The sequence below is a fragment of the Capsella rubella genome, unplaced genomic scaffold (assembly GCF_000375325.1).
Source record: "Capsella rubella cultivar Monte Gargano unplaced genomic scaffold, Caprub1_0 scaffold_2, whole genome shotgun sequence".
In the NCBI taxonomy this organism is placed as follows: domain Eukaryota; kingdom Viridiplantae; phylum Streptophyta; class Magnoliopsida; order Brassicales; family Brassicaceae; genus Capsella; species Capsella rubella.
Genome location: NW_006238922.1, coordinates 9,379,233 through 9,405,724, shown reverse-complemented (window position 1 = coordinate 9,405,724; position 26,492 = coordinate 9,379,233). Strand labels below are relative to the sequence as shown.

At 34.6% G+C, this 26,492-nt stretch overlaps 6 protein-coding genes across 6 annotated transcripts; 4 read left to right on the top strand and 2 right to left on the bottom strand.

The window, feature by feature from the left end:
* Positions 1-886: 886 nt before the first annotated feature.
* Positions 887-3,731, bottom strand: LOC17895731 (ras GTPase-activating protein-binding protein 1). Its single transcript, XM_023787934.1, has 9 exons — positions 3,559-3,731; positions 3,252-3,438; positions 2,669-2,927; positions 2,344-2,561; positions 2,098-2,272; positions 1,875-1,990; positions 1,711-1,779; positions 1,570-1,630; positions 887-1,474 (listed from the first exon to the last, which is right to left on the bottom strand). Exons 2-9 carry the CDS (start codon positions 3,423-3,425, stop codon positions 1,098-1,100), a joined length of 1,449 nt encoding a protein of 482 aa, XP_023643702.1. The 5' UTR covers positions 3,426-3,438; positions 3,559-3,731; the 3' UTR covers positions 887-1,097.
* A 2,308-nt stretch (positions 3,732-6,039) lies between these two features.
* LOC17894759 (putative methylesterase 15, chloroplastic) lies at positions 6,040-7,952 on the top strand. Its single transcript, XM_006300348.2, has 5 exons — positions 6,040-6,576; positions 6,663-6,899; positions 7,002-7,145; positions 7,264-7,401; positions 7,489-7,952. Exons 1-5 carry the CDS (start codon positions 6,040-6,042, stop codon positions 7,777-7,779), a joined length of 1,347 nt encoding a protein of 448 aa, XP_006300410.1. The 3' UTR covers positions 7,780-7,952.
* A 186-nt stretch (positions 7,953-8,138) lies between these two features.
* On the top strand, positions 8,139-9,393 carry LOC17896309 (protein SPIRAL1-like 2). The gene is made up of 3 exons (XM_006302960.2): positions 8,139-8,209; positions 8,718-9,013; positions 9,122-9,393. The coding sequence occupies exons 2-3, from the start codon at positions 8,756-8,758 to the stop codon at positions 9,200-9,202; spliced, it is 339 nt and encodes a 112-aa protein (XP_006303022.1). The 5' UTR covers positions 8,139-8,209; positions 8,718-8,755; the 3' UTR covers positions 9,203-9,393.
* A 183-nt stretch (positions 9,394-9,576) lies between these two features.
* LOC17894280 (serine/threonine-protein kinase dst1) lies at positions 9,577-15,729 on the top strand. The gene is made up of 18 exons (XM_006300663.2): positions 9,577-10,429; positions 10,536-10,624; positions 10,710-10,817; positions 10,953-11,060; positions 11,240-11,330; positions 11,518-11,570; positions 11,702-11,764; positions 12,122-12,166; positions 12,412-12,447; positions 13,002-13,057; positions 13,453-13,534; positions 13,776-13,901; positions 14,012-14,150; positions 14,395-14,545; positions 14,700-14,904; positions 15,000-15,200; positions 15,295-15,380; positions 15,469-15,729. Exons 1-18 carry the CDS (start codon positions 9,664-9,666, stop codon positions 15,566-15,568), a joined length of 2,505 nt encoding a protein of 834 aa, XP_006300725.1. The 5' UTR covers positions 9,577-9,663; the 3' UTR covers positions 15,569-15,729.
* A 101-nt stretch (positions 15,730-15,830) lies between these two features.
* Positions 15,831-17,610, top strand: LOC17894459. The gene is made up of 5 exons (XM_006300872.2): positions 15,831-16,106; positions 16,369-16,439; positions 16,536-16,711; positions 16,805-16,913; positions 17,003-17,610. Exons 1-5 carry the CDS (start codon positions 15,842-15,844, stop codon positions 17,300-17,302), a joined length of 921 nt encoding a protein of 306 aa, XP_006300934.1. The 5' UTR covers positions 15,831-15,841; the 3' UTR covers positions 17,303-17,610.
* On the bottom strand, positions 17,492-20,108 carry LOC17895920 (fructokinase-like 2, chloroplastic). The gene is made up of 5 exons (XM_023787080.1): positions 19,907-20,108; positions 19,304-19,647; positions 18,567-19,225; positions 18,009-18,480; positions 17,492-17,928 (listed from the first exon to the last, which is right to left on the bottom strand). Exons 1-5 carry the CDS (start codon positions 19,951-19,953, stop codon positions 17,588-17,590), a joined length of 1,863 nt encoding a protein of 620 aa, XP_023642848.1. The 5' UTR covers positions 19,954-20,108; the 3' UTR covers positions 17,492-17,587.
* Positions 20,109-26,492: the final 6,384 nt, after the last annotated feature.

The following is a 26,492-nucleotide window of genomic DNA, read 5'->3' as shown; positions in this document are numbered from 1 at the left end:
CAATATATTCTGTAGACCTTTGAATTTATTTGAGCCATAAACGTGTAAACCAATAATGACTATTGCATTCTTTACATTTATCTTTGGGAGGGATTCTATAAACTTTTAACGGTAGGAAAAATAATTATAATTTTTAATACACGATAAATTCTGATTTCTCAATGAATTTCCAACATTTTTATTTGTTTAAAATTTCCTTAAAATTTTATTTTGATAATTTCCTAACGCATATATATATATATATATATATATATATATATGAATTTTAATGATAAACCAAAAGCAAGCACTGGTGTAAGAAAAAAATAAAAAAATAATATATATCAAAAGTAACTATGATTATAAAATAAAAGTTTTCCAAAAATAATTCCTAAGATGGTAATCATGATATTCTCTACCTTTTGTTGTATCCTTTTAAATTACAAAAAAAGTTATATTTCCTCTATAGTTTAGTGAAAAAAATTCATAAGAGATAAGCCATTTTAACGCAATATTTGTTAAGGGAAAAGGTTGGTAAGCTGGAAAAAAAGGTATTGGAATCAAATCTAGCAAAATCGTTGACGTGGAGACAAGAGAGACCGAGAGCTGTCTCATTCGCATATTGTTTTGTTTTCTCTTTATCAAGCAATTGCTAATTACCTTTTTCTAATTATTATCGTCATCTTTGCTTCTTTAGTAATTACAATATTGACGATGATGTGACATTAGACCACATGTCGTATTACAGCTTATCAACGGAGCAAAACTATAGGATATACCTTCACGTATTAGCAAGGGATTAATTTGATTTTGGTGTTATTTAAATAACGATTGCTATTATAAGAAAGTTGAATATTCGAATAAAAACAAATTTGGGATATAAAAGAAAAAAAAAAGGAAGAAAAAGAGAGTAGGAAATGAAGAATTATATTGAGTTCCATAAGGAGAAAACAAAAAATAAGAAGACCTAAAAAGAAGTAAAAATATTTGAATCTGTAATCTCAATTTGCAAACTCTTGAAACAATTAAATTTCTAGTAAAGCTGCAAAGTTTAGGTGTTCTTGTGTTGGTGTTTGTAAAGGAGACCGTCATCAAGATGTTCTGTTTTCTCCTTCACCTTAGGGGGCTCTTCCTTCACTGTTTTTTTGGTAATTCTCTCCGTTTCCGTTGCGTGCTCCTCCTCCTCTTCTTTCACTGTTTCTTCCACCGTTCCTACGGCTTTTGACCGGCTTGAACTCATCTTCGCCATCTGCTGATCCATTCTGAGTCTTGCTTTCACTGCTTCCACCACTTCCACCTCCACGGTTCCTACGGCTTCTGACGACAGTGAACTCATCTCCGTCATCTGCAGAGGCTGCAGAGCCATTCTGAGCCTGAGTCTGCTGCGTCTGAGTCTGCGCCTGAGTCTGAGCCTGAGCCTGAGCCTGAGCCTGAGTCTTGCTTCCACCGCTTCCACTTCTGGTTTTCCCAGATTGTTTACTTCCATCGTAGTCAACTGCAAAATATCCAAGTTGAAGAAGTTTCAGCCTTGTATGCTAGAAAGCGATGATTTTATAGCAAGAGGGGTTAACTTAAGGAAAGAGAGCCTACCTTCCTTTTCCTTTACACGAAGCTTACGGTCTGCAAGCATGAAGGGCGTGTTCTTGGCAGCCTGGAAGTTACAGAGTCTGAATCAGAATGTATAGAGAGACTTTTAAAAGAGGAAACAAGAAACTGGAATTTATAAATTACCTGAAGCACGCTCTGCACAGAGGAAGCAGATTCAAAGGAAATGAACCCGAAGCAAACCGAAGTCTGGCCCTGGTGACATAACAAATGTATAGAACTCGTGTAAGGGAACTGGGAGAGGTGATGATTAGAATTAGCAAAAAGACACAAGAGGTCAAAGAACAAACCCTGGAGCTTCGGACTTGAATCCCATTTTCCTTGATAGGACCAAAATCCTTAAACAGTTCATGGAGTTGAGGTGGCATTGCATTCATTGGCAGATTAGCCACAAATATCGAAGTTCCTGAAACCAATAAACACCCATTTGATATACAATGTAAACCAAACAACAGCCAAGAAACAAAAATATTCATTTCAATCCAACATCAATGGCCATCTCTGCCTTCTAACCTGGTTCTTCATTGATCTTATGATCGAATTTCTTTACAGAGTTACTGACAGAAGCAGGTTTTTGAGGTGCTCCAGCTGCACGGGGTTGTCCCATGTTCTTAGGTTTCTGAACCGGGGCTTGGGCTTTAACAGCTTTAACTTGAAGCGGAGCAACGTTTTGTGCCATTGATTGAACCTGTAATGCGTCACTTATAAGTATGTATAGATGTCCCATATTAAAGGAAAAATTTGCAAAATAAAACTCACAATTGCAACATACGATCTCTTGGCTCCATCAAGCTGAGGAGCAACTATTTCAGCAACTGGCTTTTGAGCAGTAACAGCCTTTTCATCAGAGTGCTTGACCTTTCCATTTTCCAATGGAACATTAGCTTTAGCAACATCATTCTTTTGAACAGAAGCACTAACAGACTTCTCAGTCTTCTTTGGACCATCAGCTGGCTTCACCTTCTCAGCTGCTGACACTAAAATAATAGTCCACACAAAAGAGAAGAGTTGTCAGTATAAATTATAATGGTAGTACTCTCTTTTTCGCAAGAATACAAACGGGAAAAGTAGCACAACAACGTACCAGGTTCAAGAAGTGGCAGAGTTTTCGGGGTGGATTCGTCATCATCAACATAACGGAAGATGTCATTGAGGACATCGTAGTCCTTTTGACGAGCAAGATAGAACATCTGAGAAAACTTCCTCCTCCGGTTGTCTTTTCCAGTCACGAAACCAACAACCATGAAAAATATCCCATCTTCCAAAGAACTCTGAGAATCAATACTCAGCACCTCAAATGTCGTATTCTCATAGTCACAGGAAATGATCTGCTCGTTGATAGCCTGGAGAAACCAAGATAGTATATATAAATAACATTAAAGTCTCGATTTGTATAGATACTAGACAACAACAGCATGATGTGAACAAAACCAATAAGTCAAAATTAGAACTAGTTTCACAACAAATATTAGTTCTCATATCACCAACACCTAATCTAGACGAACAAACATATCTCAGAAGCTATGTTCTGTATACATTACAACTCAATCAATAAAAGATAGTTTCATTAGTAGTACGAGATCGATTTCAAAAGCAATACGAGCATTACAAAAAGGAGAAGACTTTTATTTTTTTATAGAGTTATCAAATCGAAAGATCAAAATTACCTCATTGGAATTAAAAGTCATCATAGAACCATCAGGTCTAGGTCTGCTGACAACAGCACCAGCGGCATAAAACTTAGAAGCTTGGTCAGGCTGCTGTCTTAGAACTAGAAAGTACTGGTCCACAAAGGCTTCAGAAACCTCCTGTGCTGAACGAACACCTTCCTCGGTAGCCATATCTGCACACGTACTGATAATCAAAAACAACAAAACAAAAACAGAGCAAATTCAGAACCAATTTTCAAAATCATATCGGGAGAAAACCCTAGATCAAAATAAACAAATCTGAATTAGGATCCAAGGTTAAAACCTGGCGGCAGAGAAAGACAGAACCGAGGAGAGTCCGGTGAGAAAGAATGAAACTTGAGAGAGGCGTGATTAGGGTTTTTTTTAAGGAATCGAGAGATTTGGTTTGGAGAAGAAGAGAAGAGAGAGAGAGAGAGAGGAGTAGGGTTTTAGAGAGGTTCCTTGATTATGATTTGTCTATACGCCGATGGAGAGAAGAGCTTAAATAAGGAAGAAGAAATATATATATTTCTTTATTTTCCTATTTTATAAGGTCGGCTTAGTAAAAAGTAAATTTTGTTTTTGGACTTTGGACTTTGGGGCACTTTTTAAGTTGACACTTGTTTGAGTCTTGTTAACTTTTTAACCATTATCACACGGGTGGTAAAAAAAAAGATAAATGAAAAAAAAAAAGAAATTTAATGCCACTCGAGTCAAGTGGTTCGTGTGGGTTCGGCCGTGTTTCGGACCATATGCTGTTGTTTGTTTAACTAGGAAAATGAACTCCTAGGTCTTGTCCAAAAGAGTTTTGTATTAAAATTCAAATCTTTTAATTCTTGGATTATATTTAATGATATTAAATTTTTTGATGATAATATATAAGAATCTAGGTTTATTCAGTTAGTGATATCTACATAGTGAATACAAATTATATAATTAGAGATCAAAACAGTAAGTACAAATTAATATTTTAGATACATTATGCAGTTAGAGATTTAATTAGTTCATATAAAATAATATTTTAAGATAAATTATGTAATTATAGATCTTAATAATAAATATAGTACAAATTACTCAATTAGAGATATCTAAATAATTAATATAAATTAATGTTTTAGATAAATTTTGTAAGAAGATATTATAGTGAGTTTTCTTTTTGTAGCTCTTGTTAGAGTATATCTTAGTTTGATTTTTATTCTATTTCAGCTTTTACTAATTTTATTAGATAAAATCTTCATTAAAATAGCCCAAAACTTTATACACAAGTTTTGTAAACACTAAATATGAATTGATCTCATTTATGAATTGTTATTTTAAATGATTAGAATTTTTAAAATGTATATTGATTTGGTTATCCCGAGATCACCCGTAAATGGGATGTGACGATTGCTAACGGTATAACGAGAATAACAGAAAATCGTTTTAGACCGTTACGGGTTACTTGGAATCGTTAGATTTCAAAAGAGTTTTCCCGCCAGTATTAATGGCATATAATTCAAACAACCATTATTTCTTTTTTTTTATATTAGTACTATTAATTCATTAGAACTTTTAAAAACATTGTAATTTGTAAATGTTCCTTATGCAGTAGGCAAAATATATTTTTGGCAGATAGTGATGTTATGTTTTGATCATGTTTGGCAACGTTCACACACTATTATTTCTAATATTTTCTTAATTGTATATTTTATATTTTAGATAAGTACATATGTATTTTCTTATTGTAATAATTAGGTTAATGAGTCCAAAATTTATTTAAATATTCAATAAGGGTTTGTGAAAATAATAGATCCAAAACATTGAGAATCTTAAGTTTCTCTGTCAAAGTGTATATAAGAAGAGTTTTATTTCTGGAAGAGAAAACAAGATATCAAATCACCAGAGTACTTATACGATTACCGATTTTATCATTTCTTACAACAACAATTCAAATATAACCTTTATAAAGAAAATATACACAAATTACTTTATGAAATGATCCACGATAGATGAACAATAACAACGTTGGAGTCTGAAAACGATGTTGCTAGTACTACTACAAGAACAAACATAACAAAAGCTTTTGTCAAATTCTTATCGTCGATGGATTTAGTCCGATTAATTTACAAGTTGCCCTGTGGACTACATCATGGATGGATGATATTACATTGTTTTACTTAACTAACACTGATGGATCTCTAGCTAGCGGAGCGGGATACAAAAATAAGAAACAAAGAACCAACATGGTATTGAACTAGTGGTGAGGATGATTAGGTCTCTCTAAAGAATTCGATTCTGAATTGAGAAGAGAGCTATATCCAAATCTATATAGATTTTGGCTTATAATTATTGGATTAACTATATATAAACAAGAAGGTTACGAGGAATCTGTTTTATCATTGTGAAAAAATTAAGCAGAGAAAAACATAAGTTTTGTGTAAGTCAAAGGAGCAAAATGCTCATAGAAAGTGCCCTCCCATGTTCCTCCCTCTTCCTTCTACCTCCAACTGTCTAAGCAATCACTTTTCATTATTTTGGTAATAGAATACTCAAAAACTATTCTCTAAACTTTTAACCAATTCTCTCCTAATTGTGTTTTCGTGAGTCTCATGAAACTTTAAGTGTCAAAACCATATATCACGATCAAACAGGTTTACATTTTAAGTACACTTCACAACGTGAAGGTCTCAACTCTTTATTTTCACCCATCATAAAATCAAAACTATACACATGCAAGCACGAACAAGCTGCATATATATAAACACACACATACAAACGTGTTTACACATTACACGGAAATTAAAAAATGGGAAACTCTTTAAGATGCATATCGCAAGAACAAGATCCGAACCAAAAGAAACCAAGCACCGTCGTCAACGGTACTAGCTCCGAGAAACATGTCCGGAGACTGTCCCTGATACCATCTTTCCGACGCCGGACATTACTACCGTCTCTCTCTTGCTCCGGTTCCTCCACGTCAGGTTCATCAACGTCCAAGAAAGGAGGGATCAAGACAAAGAAGAAGATCAGAGAAAGACACCACCAAGAGCATCACCATCATGACCATCACGAGAAAGACTCTCTTATCCAAGAACAAACCTTAGCCGCCACCAATATACTCTTCAGCCAAACGCCTCGTAACAGCAACTCTGCTCCTCCTTTCCGACGCTCCACCTCCGTCGTTTACACTCAGCCACCTCCTGCCGCCGTAGCCGCATCAGTTGGTTCTGTTTCCGGCGTCTTGACTCCTAAAAAATCCACTTGTGCATTCGTTAGAAGCTCAAGTAATAGGCAGAGATCAAGCACCGATCCTGTTCTTAAACCAAATCAGCTTCTAGACAAGGCAAGCACTTTTATTTGCCTAGCTCCCACTATATTATATATTATATGATGCTAATGATAGTATATGATATAAAAAAATGGAACCAGGAGCTAAAGGTGGAAGGAGCAGAGACAAAACGATTCGTGCTGGTTCATGGAGGAGGATTTGGAGCATGGTGTTGGTACAAAACCATAACGCTCTTAGAGAAACATGGCTTCCAAGTCGACGCCGTTGACTTGGCCGGTTCTGGCGTTAGCTCTTTTGACACAAACAACATCACCAGCCTTGCTCAGTACGTCAAGCCCCTCCTCCACTTCTTCGACACCCTCAAACCCACCGAGAAGGTTTGATCATTTTCATATAATCATAACGTTTCCTAATTTAAATACTATAAATGTTATTAATTTACTAACAAATTTAAAATGTTGGTTGATGGGTGCGTGAAGGTGATATTAGTGGGACATGATTTTGGAGGGGCTTGTATGTCTTATGCTATGGAGATGTATCCTTCTAAGATCTCTAAGGCTGTTTTCATCTCTGCTGCTATGTTGGCTAATGCACAAAGCACTCTCGATCTCTTTAATCAACAGGTTTAATTCTTGTCTCATAACATTTTTAACCTTACATATACTTTTAGAGTATACAATTGCAATCAATCCTTATGGCCATAGTTTTAAAAATCTAATTGCAAACATTTGATATTTGCAGTCATCCGACTCAAATAATGATCTGGCTGAACAAGTCCATATATTCTTGTACGCCAACGGCAAAAAGAATCCTCCAACAGCCGTTGATTTCGACAGATCATTGCTACGAGACTTTTTCTTTAATCAGAGCCCTCCAAAGGTACACTTACACATAAGGCTTAAATAATAGCTAAAACGTTACAACTACGTTTTAAGTAAACCAGACTTTTGTTTTTTATTATTACAGGACGTTGCATTAGCGTCGGTATCCATGAGACCAATCCCGTTCGCACCGGTGGTCGAAAAGCTTCACGTGTCGGAGAAAAACTACGGTTCAATCCGACGGTTTTACATCAAAACCATGGAGGATGATTTCGCTGTACCGGTTTCTCTCCAAGAAGCAATGATCAAATCAAACCCTCCTGAACAAGTTTTTCACCTCAAAGGCTCTGATCATGCACCTTTCTTCTCTCGTCCACAGTCTTTGAACCGGATACTCGTCGAGATTTCTCAGTTACCTTCCAAGAAATCTTCCTAAAATCTTTGTTACCGGTTTATGTAAAACCGTACCGGACATAGGATCCTGTAAACTTGTTAAAGTTAGAAATTGTCGGATTTGTTTTTGTTTTGGAGAGATATGAACAAAGATTCATTTGGGAATGGGTTCTTTTTTTTTTTCCATTATTTGTAACTTTTTATCATCAAACAGTAATGCTTTATGAAAATTTTGATTAAATTAATTCAAAAAGATTAGGAGAAAGCAAAATTAATATTTGGATTACACTAGAAAAAGGTTAAAGTTACAAAACGACAACGGGTTATATAGTGATTGTTGTTCTGTTGAAGTGACGTGCCAGCTAAGCATTACCTTACATGAGAACTTTTGTTTTGTGTGCCTATAAATCACAATTCACAGGCTTCTTGCTTTCTCTCATTGCTTCTTCTCCTCCAATCACCTTGCTGATCAGGTAAACTAGATTGGTGTTTCGTTTTGTTTACTTCTCAATTTAGGGGTTTGATTTGACAAGTTTTTTTCGTTTGTTGTTTCTCTGTATGTTGCGTGCTCTTAGCATTGCATCAGTGGTTAGGTTCGAAATACGCAATATTGGATTGATATACGAAGGAATGTTTATATAGTCTAGATTAGCTGAGCAATTACTTTTGTTAGGTTGAAATGAAGATCGAGTGGTTTAAAAATTGATCTGACAAGTTTATGTTATTATATTGGTAATGATAAGTTGTTGATAATTTTCAAGTTTTGTTTTGAGCTCTTACTGGTCCATTCAAAGCAATACTGATGCATAACTTTTCGTGCTTGCTTTGGTTTCGTTGAAATGTGGATGTGAACTATGGTTGATTGAGTGACCACTCCACTATTCTTTTTTTTTGTTTTATACTATATTTAGCAGCAAATGAAAAGTATGAAATATGATAAGCTGATTAAAGATTTTGTCATATTTGGTGAATCCAAAGCAGAGTACTATTGAGAGAAGGAAGCAAGAGAGCGAGATAGAATGGGTCGTGGAGTTAGTGCAGGTGGAGGGCAGAGTTCTTTGGGGTATCTTTTTGGTAGTGGAGAAGCTACAAAGCCAGTAGCCGTTAACAAAGCTCCAGCTGAAACTCAGTCTCCTACTCCTGCTCCACCTCCTCAAGCCGCTGCTCCAATTCCAAAGGCTGTTGATGGCACCAAACAAGTTCCTGCTGGTCTCAATAGCAACTCTGCAAACAATTACATGCGCGCAGAAGGACAAAACACAGGCAACTTCATCACGGTAATATATCTCTTTCTTTCTGACAATGGTGTGATTGACACTGTGCTACTACTTCAACTAATATGGTCTTTTGGAATGGTACTAAAGAATGTTTTGGTTATTATGCAGGACCGGCCATCGACCAAGGTTCATTCAGCTCCAGGAGGTGGCTCGTCTCTGGATTACCTCTTTGGTGGTGGTAGCAACTAGCAACAGAGGCCTAAACTTGGTCACTATATATGTACTTCTATCCCAAGTCTGTCTTATGTAATTCTTGTGGAACCTCTTGCAAAAAAAATCTGTGATTGTCTTCGATTAATATACAAAATGTGCTTCAAAATGTTGTATGGTCCTCGTATATTCTGTTTCAATTCTACTTGTTCTTGATTTCACATTTTCTATTCATAAAATTCTCAAATAAATAGTTCAAAATCTATACCAAAATTGGACAAAGAGAGAAATAATAACATTACAGCTTGCACACACACAAAGAAAACACTAGTTGGCCAAATTACAATTTTGTATCCCTTTTTATTTTCTTTCTATGAATTTTTCCTTTTTCCTTTTTTTTTTTTTTTTTGTTTTCAATTCATCATTAGTTTTTTTAAATACGAGCCTTGTACTTGCCTGAGAGCTCTCTATACACCGGCGACGACGGTTAAGAGCCAAAGATGGATAATAACTCGCCGAGATCTCGTCGGAGCCGGAAACCGGAGACTAAACCCGACATATACTCCACTTTCGTAGTCCACTCCGACTCTGATTCTGACCAAGGTCGAGATCGAGACAAACGCAAATCCAAACCTGAGGAAGACGAAAATGTCGATTTATACGCCACGATGGTTTACAAAGGCGATAGTGACGGAGGAGGAGAGGAAGATGACGAAGACGATTCTATGCTTCCTCCTCTTCTCAAGCGTCTTCCCAAAGATTTCGGAGGCGGCGCTTCGCTCGATTACGACGAAGACGACGGAGGAGATTTCGGAACTATGATTGTTAAAACAGATCGGAGTAGCAAGAACAGCCCGTATTCGTCTAAACCGCCAATGGGAGTTAGTCCAAGGACGAGAGGGAGAGGCGGAGATGAGGAATCTTCCGAGGAGGAAGAGGAAGAAGAAGATGATGACGATGATGAGGATGAGGATGATGATGACGGAGAGTACGGTACCTTTGTTGTGAAATCTAAGGCGAAGAAGGGAAAGAAGAAAGAGAAGGAGATTGATATGTCAACTATGGGAAGAGCAGTGGCGAGTATGCAGAAATCGAATTTTGGTGGTAAGACTCGGAAATTGGATCCTTCCTCTTCTTCTTCTAAGCTTCAAGGTGAAGACAATCGGAAAATGCAGCAGCAGAACAGTAAGATGTCGACCACGTCTCTTCCGGATAGCATTACTAGAGAAGATCCAACCACCAAATATGAATTCCTCAATGAACTTGGTAATTTAGCCTATCTAGAGTTACTTTGTTGTTGCTCTGTATTGCATTTTCTCCTTTGTGTAGCTATGATCATGACAGCCATCAAATCTGGCATCTGAATTGGCAGGGAAAGGATCATATGGATCTGTCTACAAGGCAAGAGATTTGAAAACATCGGAGATTGTTGCGGTCAAAGTCATATCACTTACTGAAGGGGTATTAAAAGCTTGTACGCAGCGTTAGTCAGAATGTCACAGTTGCTAAAGTACTCTATATGTGATTTAAGTTCTAATTTTAATAGGAGGAGGGCTATGAAGAGATCCGGGGAGAAATTGAGATGCTGCAGCAGTGTAACCATCCAAATGTTGTACGCTACCTTGGGAGTTACCAAGGAGAAGATTATCTTTGGGTGAGCATCTTGGCCATAGCTTAATCCTCTTTGGTAGATATAGCGGCTCTTATTGTTTGGACTCAACTGTTTTTCTTCTTCTTTTATATATTTTAATTTATGTCTTTGATCTTACTAATTTCTGTCTTCTGACAGATAGTGATGGAGTATTGTGGAGGTGGAAGTGTTGCTGATCTTATGAATGTTACCGAAGAGGCGTTGGAGGAGTATCAGATAGCATATATATGTCGGGAGGCGTTGAAGGTAATCAAAAATTTCTGTAACCTTTTTTCACTTTATGGAATTGCTAGAAGCCTAGACGCATTGGAGAAGGAAACTGATGTCTGCTTCCTGTATTTGATGCTACTGTCTTTGCTTGCGCTCATTTGCTTCAACATGTTATAGGCCTAATACGTCTGTTTGTATCTATGTCTTATATGTAGGGCCTTGCATATTTGCACTCAATATATAAAGTCCATAGAGACATTAAGGGTGGAAATATCTTGTTGACTGAACAAGGAGAGGTCAAGTTGGGTAAGTTATATTGGGGATTTTCTCTTGCTTGAGGAGTGGCGTTTACTTTTAAATAATTCTATTACACATCTTGGCTTTTATGTTTTCAAGCTTGGAATCTTGCTTTGCCTTATCTGTTTTTAATTAGATTTTTTTTACTGTTACAGCTGCATGCTGATTCCAAAGTTCGCTACCTTGATTTTTTCAGGTGACTTTGGGGTTGCAGCTCAACTTACGAGGACTATGTCGAAGCGAAACACGGTAAAGACCTATATGAATAAAGTTTGCTATGGTTAATTCATGAAGCTGTCTTTTATCAGTTGGGCAATTGAACCTTAAGAGACATTAAGTTCCTGATGGTGGGATTCTTTAATGTTTTGTGTTGTTTGAAGTTCATTGGGACTCCGCACTGGATGGCCCCGGAGGTTATTCAGGAAAATCGTTATGATGGGAAGGTAAGTGTTCTTTTGACAATAACCTGTTCTGATATAAACCCCCGTAAAGATGTTTTAGTAATTTAAACAACTAAAGATTATATGGACTGATGTAATGGTACCTTCCATATCTGAATGTTCTTTCCTGAAATTTCTGCTTCACATATACTGAATCTAATATAAATTACATCTCTTGTAGAAAGTACTTAAGGTTTTTCTAAAATGGTTGTGCAACTAGTTCCACCGGATTCTATTTTTAGAGGATATTAGCGTCTGAAATATAGCTAGTTAGAATTTACGTCTGCACAAGTTTTCTAGAGAATAGAATCGAGGATTGTTCTGTTTACATCTTGATGACATTTGGTTTCTTTACTACAGGTGGATGTATGGGCTCTTGGTGTTTCAGCAATTGAGATGGCAGAGGTAATATGGGATTACTTTTCGTAGGAATTAATTTATGTTGTAGTTGGCAGTTTATCTGACATTTGTGCTAGCAAAACAAGTTATTTGTACTGAGTCTCTCGCCTTGCATGTTATGGAAAAAGAAGAATATTCTTGTACATTTTGATTAACACTCTCAATTCCTCATCACTTAACTCACTTCTTCCATATTTTTATTCTTAATCATCCAGTGGTTGTCTTCTGACAATTAGTTGTGTTGTTTACAGGGGCTTCCTCCAAGATCAGCAGTTCATCCGATGAGGGTTGTTATACTAAGCCATCTTGCTGTTGTTATTATTTTTCCAAGTGATCGAATACGTTATTGATTCTAGGATGGGCGAACAACCTGCTTTTTTCTTTTCTTCTGGGTTTGGTTGTTTTCTCTGTTAGGAAAACGGAAAGAAAGTGAATCTGATCTTGAATCCAAATCTAGACCAATTTGTTGCACATTGTTTCGAGTTTGGCTTCACTTTAAGGGTTTCTGGAAATGTGGTTGACTCAGACTCTTCGTTTACATTAGTTGTAAGCCGTTTGGTTTAGTCTGTTTTGAAAGCAATATCAAGCAGCTTGGTGTTGTTAAGTTTTTCCTATAAACTAAAATGGAACAAAATCTGTATAGACCTGGTATGATTATATTCATAAACATAAGAGTTATTAAGCTAGAAATGGAGGTCTTGAAATATTTTTCAAAGGTCTGTATTGGTTAGTAGCGAAAACTAGGTGAAAGAGGGAAAATTCGCTTGTTTGCTTATTTGATGGCCTTTAATCTCATATTGCCATTATTTAATATCTCATTTTGGACATCCATCTTTGCTAGGTTTTGTTCATGATATCCATCGAGCCAGCTCCAATGCTTGAGGATAAAGAAAAATGGTACGTCTTCAACCTCTTTAGAATATCACATTAAGTATCATTAGGCAGAAAGTAAATCTTCAAATCATCCAAGCGCGCTCAGTACCTTGTACTGTGAAGTATATATCCTTGTAGTCACTTAATCAAACTATGTAAAGTAATTGTATATACACAATATGTAACATACAGTGCTTTATCAATATGATCTATTATTTAGCTAACAGAACCATTTTATCTCATCGGTCTAATAATTTTTCTAGCATTCGCAGAGAAGTTTTATATATCGGGTTGGCAGCATACGTTTATACAAATGCATTGACCTATAAGCGCTCAGAAACATACTAATGCAATTTTCGTTAAAGAGATCTTGGCAAATTCTTATGGCACATTCGACATTTTGTTGCTACCCTCTGCAGGTCCCTGGTATTTCATGATTTTGTTGCAAAATGCCTTACAAAGGAACCACGTCTTCGCCCAACTGCAGCTGAGATGCTTAAGGTAAACTATGATAGTCTTTTTTAACTGTATGCCAGAGATTGTCAGTATGTCAATACTCTTTCTTTTTTTTTTTTTCCTTTTCTTTGAATCTTTTCAGCTCACTGTGACTGTCTTGCCAATAATAGGATATCTTCAGCTTTAGTTGTCAGAATTACCATCACTTTCATAGCTGGCATGTAATTTAGCGTTTTTATGTTCTCTGTGTTCTTCTGATGCCAGTTATTCTTTGGATTTAATTCAGCACAAATTTGTTGAGAGATGTAAAACTGGAGCTTCTGCAATGTCGCCGAAGATTGAGAAGTCAAGACAAATCAGAGCTTCCATGGCTCTTCAAGCACAAAATGTTGTTGCACCTTCGGAGGACTCTGTATGTATTGTTTTTCCTTAACGGTCACCTCTCTCTTAGTTACCCCTATCTTCTTTCCTAATATCTCTGCAAATTAATATTTTTCTAAATATAGTATAATCTTGTAACAGTCAACACTGGGCCCAAACTCAAGTGACGGGGTTGGAATTACGGTTCCATCTAAACCTCCTCAAAATTCCACCGAAGCACCTTCAACCAGCACCCTGAATCGGCAGCAGGTATCAGGCAATACTGTGTTGGCTGGAGAAGGCAAGTATTATACCCAATACTATCTATGTCTATATAACATACTTTTTAAAGGGTGTGTTTTTGTTGCCTGATTTTAAGGCTATTACGCTCCTCGGGGTGTTGTTCTGTGAACCTTAGGCTGTTATTTTGCAACATAGAAGTTGAGAAATCTGCCTTTTCGAGCCATCTTTGGTGTTGTATATTTTCTTCTATCATGGTTTTCTAACGCATGTAACTTTATGTTTGCATTGGCTCATTTGATCAGGTGGTGAATTTGGAACTATGATTGTTCATGGTGAGGATGAGACAGACCAGAGTGACTCCAGGCCTCAACTTGTCAGAGAGAAAGAATCTTCATCGTCTCAAGTTGAAGGTGTTTCTCGCGGATTCTCAGGAGAAGAATTACCTGACTCGTGGTATATCTCAGACCCCTTTTGTTAACTTTATCCGGGGGCATATCCACTTATACCAAATAGGCGCTTATATTTTCTTCAGTGTCATCTAGTTTATTGCAAGAAAGATATATGGACTTGTTTCTTTAGCATAATTTAACCTGATATTGGTTGCTAGGATCCCCGACAAAAAGAATCCTCTTGTAACCAACATTCCAGTTGAAGATTCAACTTCACAGAGCATGCAGGCAAGTTCATCTCATGAGCATAAAATCAAGCTGAATAACATATCTGGAACACATACCGAAGGTGGCAGTGAAGCAAGTGGCAGTACCTTAAAGAATGAAACTGTTGGCAGGAAAGCTTTTGCCTTGCAAGATAAGGTGAGTTCGTTTTGTGCTGTATTTGTACTACAAGCTTGAGTCTAATCAATGACTCAATGCCATTGCACGGTTAAAATCTGTCTCCTTTCCTGCAGTTATGGTCTATCTATGCAGCTGGAAACACGGTACCAATACCATTTTTGAGAGCAACAGATATATCCCCGATTGCACTCTTGTCAGAGAACATGATTGGAGGCATGCAACAAGATGGGAATGGAACTGTAGCTGTTGAAGCACTTCAGGAGCTCTTCACTGCTGATCCCCAATCCAAAAAGGGGCGACGTGGACAAAACGAGGTCTAAACTCTCTCCCTCTCTCTTTCCTGATCTCTCTCTTGAGCTCTATGTAAAGTGAATCATAATGTTTTAATATTCTGTGTAACGGATGCAGATGCCTCTTCCTCCAAGCGTATACCAAAGACTGACTACAAGTTCTTCTCTGATGAACCTTGCACAAGTTTTAGCGTACCACAGAGCGTATGTGTCAGATAAATTAGCAAACTAGCTAAATGGTTTCTTATTACGTCTTACTATAAACCTAAAAACCCATTGCTATGATCCACAGGTGTTACGAGGAAATGCCGCTACAGGAATTGCAAGCAACGCAGGAGCAGCAAACGATACAGAATCTCTGCGATACTCTTCGCACAATTCTCCGCCTTTAAAAGTTGTTTGCATCTGGTGCTACTCATGTATTAGTAGTATAGGTTTGTCTCAACAAGAACTTTTTCTTTTTCCCCCCTATAAATTTTTTAACTACAATCAATTTTGTATCTTCTTAGCACAATTGTTAGAAGATTGAATGAGAAAGAAAAAAATGGATACAGGCTTTGTGTAATTAAGTACTTAATAACACTCCCATAAATAGAAGTGAATCCCTTAAACAGTTATTACAAAGTCGTGTGTGCCTGTGTGACCATTGTATCGTCGTAAGAAGCATGGTGAGATACCAAAGTCTGATTGTAGCTGCTTTATTTCGAGCTTCTCGCCGTTTTACCTCACCGGCGACTAGTTTCTCAGCTAGGGCTTTTTCTTCTTCCTTACTATTACCAAAGACGATCAATTTCACTCTTCCTCGCTATTCTCCTTTCTCTTCTTCGGTCTCTACTTTTTCTTCTTCGTCTTCTTCTACTTCTCCTGCTCCTTCAGGTCGACCGCCAAGAACCGCCGGTAGTCATGACGACGAAGAAGACACGTTCGAATGTAAGATTAAACCTTTTCTTCTTTCTTTCACTGTGTCTATATTATCTGGGTTTTAGGTTTTGTTTACAGTCTTTCTTCAACGGATCATTGTGTTTTGCATATCTCGCGTCTATAAGGTGTTTGTTTAAATGTCTTCAGCTTAAATGCATCTTCTTTATGTTGCTCACTTTTAGCCCAGCGAATGTTTCCATAGAAGCTAGTATTTCCTATGGTCATAAGATACTGTTGGTCTCATAACACCTGCTTCCAATTTAATTGGCAGATAAAACAACTGATGATGTGGAGGTCATAGAAGATTGGGAAGAAGAAGAAGAAGAGGAAGTTGAATCACATGTATCTTTCCACTACATTTTCTCATCACTATACCACTCATCATGATTTTTTAGATTCTTTTGAGCTAATTTTGGTTCTTATTTATCTGTATTACAGCTTGACGATGGAGGAGATGGTGGTGGGGTTGTTCTTCGAGGTGTACCATGGGGTGAAAGAGTTCTCTCTATTGCTGCAGAAGTTTTAAAGCAGTCTGAGAATGATTTAGAATTGTTTGCTTTCAAAACTTCACCCCGTGGATATATATACGTCAGACTAGACAAACTCTCAACTGAGTAAGATCCTTCACCCTTCTATATGAAAACCAGTGTGAAAGCAGTAAGTGTCAGAAACTAAAGAAAGCTACTTCTTTTCTTTCTTGTAAAAAGATATGGATGTCCTACCATGGATGAGCTTGAGGAATTTAGTCGAGAATTCAAGAGAAGACTAGATGATGCTGGGAATGCAAAAGAAGTCCCAGAGGATCTTGCCCTTGAGGTATAAGAAAGAGTCTTTCCCCCATAAATCAACGATTGCTTGGGTCATTTTGTTGTAAAATTTGTTTCTGTGTTGGTTTTTCTGTGAAGGTGTCATCTCCAGGAGCAGAGAGGCTGCTGAGAGTCCCAGAGGACTTGCCTCGATTTAAGGATATGCCAATGACAGTAAGCTATGTAGAGGAAACAAACTCGAGGACCGCAGTAAAGAGTGCAGTGTTTCTCTTGGAGTCTATAGATGCAGAATCAGATAAATGTGTCTGGAAATTAGCAGATGTAAAGGAAAACAGAGATCCCGAAAGCAAAGGCAGACCGTTAAGCCGGAAACAAAAGGACCTGAGAATCACACTGCCTTTCACAGATCACAGGAAGATAAATCTCTACCTTGATTAGATAAGTTGAAGTAGAGTTGCTAGCAAAGGAAGTCATTGTCACTGAGAGTTTCACATTGCTGGCTGTTTCTGGATAATTTTTCTATCCCAGTAGACATATCTTCTCTAAGCTTACTAGTTCACACTAGGTTGCGTTTGATATAATGGTCTAGATAAGTGACTTTTGTATCAGTTGAGATGGTCAGTGAGGTAATAAAACATATGACAAAAATTCACACTACTAAGATTTTGTGAAATGTGAATAGGCAAAAAGCTGACTAACAGACAATATCAAATCTTATGAATATCATAAACTACCATCTTCAAACATTGCGCCAACAGGCTCTAACTTCTTGTATTCCCTTTCTTCTACCGGTTTCATAACGTATGGACCATCTGGTTCATCATAGGGCTTTGAGGTTCGGTATTCCCTCTCTGTTATCGATCTTATACCGTCTGGATCTGATTCCACTTCATCTTCTTCATCGTCATCTTCTTCTTCCATGTCATCCCTTGGAGGATATCCTCGGGTTTGTGCCTGCAACCATTGATCGACAACCCCACACTCAATTGCATATCTTGCTGTGCGTTCCAAGTACCCTTTATCGTTCATAAGATCTGGCTGAACCGTAAGCATTCTTATTAGACCTGTAACAGAGTATAGGTCAGTTAATAGCCAAACATAACTTTCCAAATGCTACGGACAAAAAGACACTGCAACAATCTACCTGCAACTATGCCATCTCCAGATGCTGACATATCCCTCGTAAAAGGAGTAATGGGAGGATCCTCCATTCCGGAAACAGCACCATTGTGCTCTTTAGTGTAGTAATGGATCTTAGAAGTGCCATTGGTCACAAACAAAACCTTGAGATTTTCATGCCAAAGCTGTTCCACAGTTTCAGGCGGATAATGGGCAAACTTACTGATGTCATTGTTTTTTGTATCGAATTCTTCAGTTGGCTCGATTCCGCATAAGAATTCAAGTTCCTGTTTTGTTATTTCAATTACATCTGCAAGATTCCACACTTCCTGTATGAACGACTTGGTTTCTTCGCTGGACTGCCATAGCGGTAAAGGGAGATTCAAGTCAAAGAAAACGATATTGCCTAGTTGCTTTGATATCTTGATGGCTTGTATCGTAGTTGACATCATCTTCTTATCGAGCAGAGAATGCGAGCTGAAGTAGAACATTTTCGCCTGAACCAAAGTTAATAGGAAGAGATAAGGGAACGAGAAAAAGAGTTCAATAATTCAATGTTTCAAATCTCCAAGAAAGCATTTACCTCTTTGAGCACATCAACATTGATTTCAGATTTTGAAAGTGAATCCTCTGCACAAGGCTTGATACAAGTCGATTTCAAGCGACCTCTCTTACTGATCTTCATAGTAGAACATGCTGTGACCCTTTTACCATCAATCCGAACTGATCTCGTTTGGACTTTGCACACATTCAGGTAATACAACATGGCTTGACCATACTCATCATCCCCGAGTTTGCCCATAAAAGCAACATTACCACCTAAGCTTGCAAGAGCAATAGCTACACCTCCTGCACATCCTCCAGGAGCCCGGATATACTTCTCTGGGGCCCATTTTGCATCACTCATCCGTTCATGTAGTTCATAATCTAAAAGCCTGTTTGCTGGCCTTCCCCAGGGCACAAAAGCATGTTGTGCAGATCCAAAGCAGCACACAAGTGGAGGCCATCCATATGTGTGACTAATATCCTCACTTTCATGTTTACTCAGATCAATCTCTTCTCCTTCACTTTCGGTATCAGTGCTTTCAACAGCCAAGGCTTCCTCGGCATCACTACCCTCATCATATGAACTAGTATCTAAATCATCCTCCTTTTCCTTATCTTTTTTAGTAGTCCTCTTTCGTCTCACCTTCTTCTCGGGTTTTACTTCCTCCACATCAGAAGAAGAAGCTGCTACTGCAGCTGCAAATGTGTAGAATTCAAATTAGGCTCGTGAAACACCAAGTGGGGACATCAGATAAGAAATGGAAAAATTCATACCTTTCTTTCTAGTTCTTGTCTTTGGTTTCAAAGCTGACACACTGCTTTCCTTGTCTAAACTATCACTATCTACCAAAAGTTCAGAGCTTTCTTCTAATGGTTCATCCGTAGCTACAACCTTCTTCTTCGTTGTTCGAGCACCGCCTTTCTTAGGACCTTTAGATGATTTCTTTCTCCCAACCGCTCCATTTCCATCATTATCTCCTTCTTCTTCAACAGGTGCTGACTCTGATAACTTTTTCCTACCAGCAACCATAGAAAATCTTTGTTTACCATTCCATCTTTCACCTCTAATCTTCACAAAACCAAGTGACTGAAGGAGACAAGGAACATCTGCATTGTACCTGCCAAACTTAACCACAGCTATGAGAAAACCATAACTTTAAACAGAAACACATGTCTTTCCACTAAAATTGAACAAAAAAATGGCAAAAACGAAGTGATTCAAATCATTTTCACTCATTCTCTTGTAGAAAGATAACAAGAGCACAACTTTAAAGTTCGCACATTTCTGGGCAGCAATGTAATTCTATGCCAAATCCACAGAAACCCATGGAAGCAAACTTTCAAGTATCAGAAAACACAAGAGGGAGAGAAGCAAACCTAGGGAACGATAGGAATTGGGTGAAGGAGAGAGACGCCATGAGCATGAAGTAAGAGCTCTATCCAAAAAGCGAAATTGTACTGAAACTAAGGTCCGCAACCCATAAAGTCGAAAGAAGCTGAGACCCAGAAATCAACTGAGAGAGTTGCCAATAAGTTAAATCAGAGAATTGAGGGAGATTGGGGTTTAAGCTCTCAAAACCTGCAAAGAGGCCTTAGCGGGAGAGAGCTGGGAGAGGATGAGGGAAGAGGTTTAGCGCTTTGATAAAACGGCACGCGTTCTATGTCAAAATATGAAAACGTCATGACGTTCCTTATTGTTTTTTTTTCTTTGGATCCGTCAAGGTATCTTGAGGCCCTAGGCCCAGCATGGAGATTAGTTTACGACCATCTTACCCAATTTTTTGATAATTTCACTAACATAATTTGTGTATATTTATGTTTTAATTTATATTTCATTTGCTTCATATTATTGATATTTTTATTAAAAAGTAGAATCTATAAAAATTTAAATTTTATGATTATTATGTATAAACTGGGAAATAAATTCTGTAAATTAAGTAATTCCTTAATGATTTAGTAGGAAATCATGTATTTTATTAAAGGTTTCTTAAACACAAGTATGTGATAATGTTGATATTTAGGAGTTTTATGGTAATTTATAACAAATAAAATGTAGTATAGACAGTAAAATTTATTGAATGAAAAGTAAATGATGTATTTTCTTCATAGAAAATTGTTACAAAAAAAAAGGGAAAACAGAGGTCTCAGTATCTTTTTCTATTTTAATCTATATATATATAGAGAGAGAGACTTACCTAATTGTTGATAATTAGTATAAAAATGTTATATCACTTATACAACATCAATTTTGTTTTCAAAAATCTTGTTTGATAATTAATTGATTTTATAAGCGAGAGAGAAATTGAAAAAAAAACGAAATGTGAGCGAAAGACGAGCAAAACATAAGCAAATATATTTATATTTTGAAATGGTAGCAAATATATTTATATTTCGTTGCCATTGATGACATATTTTGAAAGAAGTTCATGGAGAAACCTCTACCGAACTATGACGTGGGTACGCACTTGTTATGCTACCATTTTCCTTGGAATCGGCTCCTTATAAAAGGACGCAACAAAGAGGCGATCACGGTTGAAGAAATTGGAATACCCCGTTTTACGAGACGCTCTCCCAGCAAAAGCAATCTGAAGGAGTGAAGTGAACACTCTCACTCAGTTGTAATTTACATATATTCTAGTCGTACTTATATATTCTATTAGTTGGGTATTTAGTTATTATCTGAAACAACGTCAAAAAAATTTTTATTAAAAAAGATTGTCCTTCAAAGATCTAATTTTGTGTAATGCTTGATTAGAGTTTATAAGAGTTCAACATTTATAAGTTGTGATCTTAAAGTGAGTTTATATATCTATATACCTCAACGAAAGTACTGGTTTTGTTGCTACTACTCCCATAATCTATATATATAAATTTAGTTTTTTCTCTCTTCTCATGATGCCACCTAAGCATCCACCTAAGCCACATTTTTTTATATTAAAATAAATTTAAAACATTCATTTAGTGCATATATATGCTACTTATTTAATTAATAGAAAATTTATATAAATAAAAATAAATTATGTAAATAAACGAAATTTTAAATAAGAAATACTTTCATTTTTTATTAGTTAGTGGTATTAATATAATTCAACTTTCATTTTAAATTGATCATAGTTTAAAATTTATATGTGTTACTGAGTTTAAGAATGTAAGTAAATTTTAAGTTTATGGTAGAATAAAAATAACATTTATGTAATTGTATATATAAAATTTTAAAGGGAAAAAATAAAATTGAAAGTGAAATATTAGTTTATAACATGATCAATAAGAAAATGCTTTTAATCAAAATTTAAATATTGAAACATAATAATTCAAGATAAAATAACTATAATATGTTTTGAAAATCAATTAAAAAATAAATAAAATATCACAATATGAATAAAAAATTAACAAAAAAATTATAAAACTCCCGCGCTCAACTGCTACTTATTTCTGTGGTAGTTTTATTATGTTGTTGATGAGTAATTGGTTCGTATTTTATTTCTTACTTATTTTTTTTACAATAGCATACTTTATTTTTTAAAAATATTAGTTTGTGTTTGTATAGAAAACCTGTTGAGTTTTAGCTTCGTTAGTAGTTGAGAAATTAAACGTGTATAATATAGATTGATATATGAGTGTAAACAGAAGTGCAGTGGAGAATCATAAAGAAACATGTGTTATTAGGATTCCTACCAAATATAGACCTATATGTTAATATTGTGGTCCTTTTTAATATATTGGGCTGAAAGTTAAAAATGATTTGTGGGTTTCAAGCGGATTATTGTATTTTTTATTGGTTACATTATCCTTGTATATTGTCATAATTTAATTTTTTGTTTTTTCGTTTCTTTTTTTTTGATTTGACGTAATTTATATCTCGTTATGATCATTTTTATACTATTATATATTTGTTTCTGATTTTCTGTTTTATATATTTTTCATATATTCATATGGAACAAATTTAAAATTTAACATATTAGTATAATTTACTTTATATTTAGTTCATTTCATTTAATTATGTTTTTTGTTTTAATTTTCAATTTTTATGAAATATTGTTAATTTTTTGTTTTGTTTATTAGTTTACCATATTTGTTGTATTGGAAAAAATTAGTTAAATTCATATTGCAAATTATTAAAGAAATATTATTTTTAGTGTGACCTCTTTTTTATGTGTTTTAAAAATGAGAATTCATGTTTTGTACTAACCTATCTCATTTATGTTTATTAGATAGATTTATATTCTTAAATTTTCTTACGTTTTGTTCTATTTCCGTTAAATATCATTTGAATTTAGGTTTAGATTGTGTAAATATAATTAAGTTTTGTGTCATATTATTTTAAATTTATATATATCTTCATTATAAAACATTCTATTATTTTTTATTTTTAATCAATAATATTTTTATTTTGATAATATATAATATAAGAAAAGACCTTTCATATTTCTTTTTGAAAAAATTATTTACATATGTCAAAATCAAATTAAATGATAAAATGATATAATTAATTCTTAAAACTAAATAATAAAATAAAGTAGATGATGATTAGGATGATGATGTGGCTTAAGGAGAAGAGAGAAAAAGTTAATTTTATATATATACTAGTTGGTTGCCCGCGCTACGCGCGGGAGTTTATTATGTTGTTTATGAGCAATTGGTTCGTATTTTATTTTCTACTTATTTTTTTCACTATAACATACTTTATTTTTTAAAACTTAAATTGTGTTTGTATAGAAAAACTATTGAGTTTTAGCTTCATTAGTCGTTAAGAAATTAAGTGTGTATAGTATAAGTCGAAGTGTAGGCGTAAATGGAAGTGCGGTTGAGAATCATTGAGAAACGTGTGCTATTAAGGTTTTTACCAAATATAGATCTAGATGTTAATATTTTGGGCCCTTTTATATGTTTGCATGAAATTTGAACATGATTTGTGGATTTCGGGCGGATTGTTGTATTTTTAATTATTTACATTGTCTCTTTATATTTTGTCATAATTTATTATTTTTTGTTTTACATTTTCTTTTTTTGGATTTGCCGTACTTTATATCTTGTAATGATCATTTATATACTATTATATATTTTTCTGATTTTATGTTTTATATATTTTTTTGTTTTTCATATGGAACAATTTTTAAATTTAACATATTAATATAATTTACTTTATATTTAGTTTATTTCATTTAATAATGTTTTATTTTAATTTTCAATTTTATGAAATATAGTTAATTTTTATTTTGTTTATTAGTTTAACATATGTGTTGTGGAAACAAATAGTTAAATTCATATTGGAAACTTTTAAAGAAATATAAATTTTATTTTTACCTTTTTATATGTTTATAAAAAATAAGAATTCATGTTTCGGTCCGACCTATGTCACTTATGTTAGAAAATTATTTGAGACATAAATTAGATAGATTTATATTCTCAAAATTTCTTACTTTTTCTTTTATTCCCATTAAATCCCATTATATTTAGGTTTACATTGTGTAAATATAATCATATATATATTTTAAACATTCACTAAAATATATAATCTATTATTTATATATTTGTTAGTATAATCGATAATTAGTAAGTTTTTTTTTAACTCTTAATCAATTATATTTTTTAGTTTTATAATGTATAATATACAAAAAGACATTTCATATTCATTTTGGAAAAACTTATTTACATAGGTTTAAATATTAAAATTAAATGATAAAATGATATAATTAATTTTAAAAATTAAATATTAAAATAAGGTGGATGATGATGTGGCTTAAGGAGAAGAGAGAAAAATTTAACTTTATATATATAGATATAGTTATCTCATCCACCACATCATCATTTTTCTTTACTAAATCCAAAAGAATATGGCTTTAGGTCCAACACTTTCACAAAAATCAAAATACAAAATCTAAAAAAGCATGGGCCTGAGGTCCAACACATAACAATCAAATCGGTTAAAAAAATCAGAAAACGTGGGATACACGAGTTTGAAACTGGATAATTAAACGGAACAGGGAAAACATTTTTTAGAACCATCGTTTACAAGAGCGACACATCTGCAACAACAATAGCGATTTCAAATCTACTGGCCGGAATACACAGGTTCGAATGTAGGAAAAAACGGGAAACAAGCCAGATCCTATAATATATCAAACCCAGACACCGTAAACTTTATCTCTCTAATCACATACTTAGTAAAAAGAGAGAATATTGCATAAACTTTCATCGACCTTTGACGAATACCAAATGATAATAAACATTTCAAATAATAAATTACTATAAAATTGAAAAATAATCGATATAAAAATAGAATAACAAAAAATAACAACAGTAAAAAGCCAACAAAACAAAATAAAACAACGAAAAATCATAATATAACAAAAAATAAAATAAAATTTTAGAAAGAGAAGCTGATGTTTTAGAAATAAAATAAAAATAAAATAAAATAAAATAAAAATCAACAACTAGTGTTTTAGAAAGAGAAGCTGATGTCAAAATTGATTTTGATGATTCTGTGTTGGGTTAAAATGAGCTTGGGCATCTAAAGTAAACAAGATCTAATGCGCGCGGGTCAACAAACAGTGTTTTAGAAAGAGAAGCTGATGTCAAAATTGATTTTGATGATTCTGTGTTGGGTTAAAATGAGCTTGGGCATCTAAAGTAAACAAGATCTTATACTTGCATTAGATTGTTGGAACTTGTACATGAATAATCAACTAGAGTAAAAAGTTAAGATTATTGGAGCCGACTCCCGTCACTTGTTAAGACTTGTAGCTGAAGAGGCTTGTGAGATTGCATTTCTTGAAAATGTCATGTTTGTATATATATACAACTATATTCTCCTTATATATATGAATGAAATTTCTAGGGGTAAAAATAAAAACTGCAACCCAAAAACCGGATTTGGTTTGGTTATGGTTTAATCTAAAAATTAATTTGGTTGTCATATTTATTAACTAAATGGTTTAGGTTAAATTTGGTTAAAAGCCGTAAAAATGAATAGTTTTTTTCTGGTTTTTGAGGATGTGTTACAAATGATGTTAAATAATTTTATTTGTATTTCCGGATTAAATTTAGTTTATTTTATAAAGTTTATTCACAGTTTTCAGCGTGGAAGCCATATATAGTGGTTTGAGATCAGTCTCGTGAGCACTAATCGAGTAAATCAACTAATCTTTTTAAGTAACCGTGGTTCATATAATCTTTGATGATTTGGATTAAAAGTTAAGGACTAAACAGTTTTACCCTTCGAATCATGTATAGATTTTCTATTTAGCCCACAAAATATTTCAGTAGGATCTCTCTTATCATAAACAGGCCGAAACTGTACATTATATAGGATTCATTTTCTAATTTGGACTTATAATAAACAAAAGAAGAAAACAAAACTATGTATATTCTAACATTGACGCATTTGTTTTATTGATTGTATGTTAATTGCAAGTTGTTTTTTGCGATTTCACTTATCATATAAAATATACTTGTTTTTTTTTCTTTTCTTTTTTTTTTGGTCAACTATACACTATACGTAAGTGTTTATCATAATCTATGATACAAACCTCCAATCGTAACATTGTTAATGAAATGGTATTACTAGCTAAGAATGGAGTTTCTATTTTTAGAATACTAACTTTACAAAATTTTAAGAGTTTTTGTCAAAGGTTGTGATTTTTGAGCGTTCATTTTTTCCATCATTTTCATACCATGATTTGAACTACTTTTTGGGTGTTATAAAAAATTTTGGCATCTAGGTTGGGATATAATTAATACTCCACAAATATATTTTAAAAACTACCTACACAATGATGAAAAGTGAAAAAATTTTAGTTTAGAAGAAAAAGACGACTTAGGCTAATCAAAAATTACAACTCATAACGTTACATGGAGGTGGGAGATAAAAGAGAACTCTCACGATTGGTACGAGAAAGATCAACTAAAGGCTATGTTGTCTATATTGAAAACACATAAAGAGAGTTTAAGTGATTAATTAGGA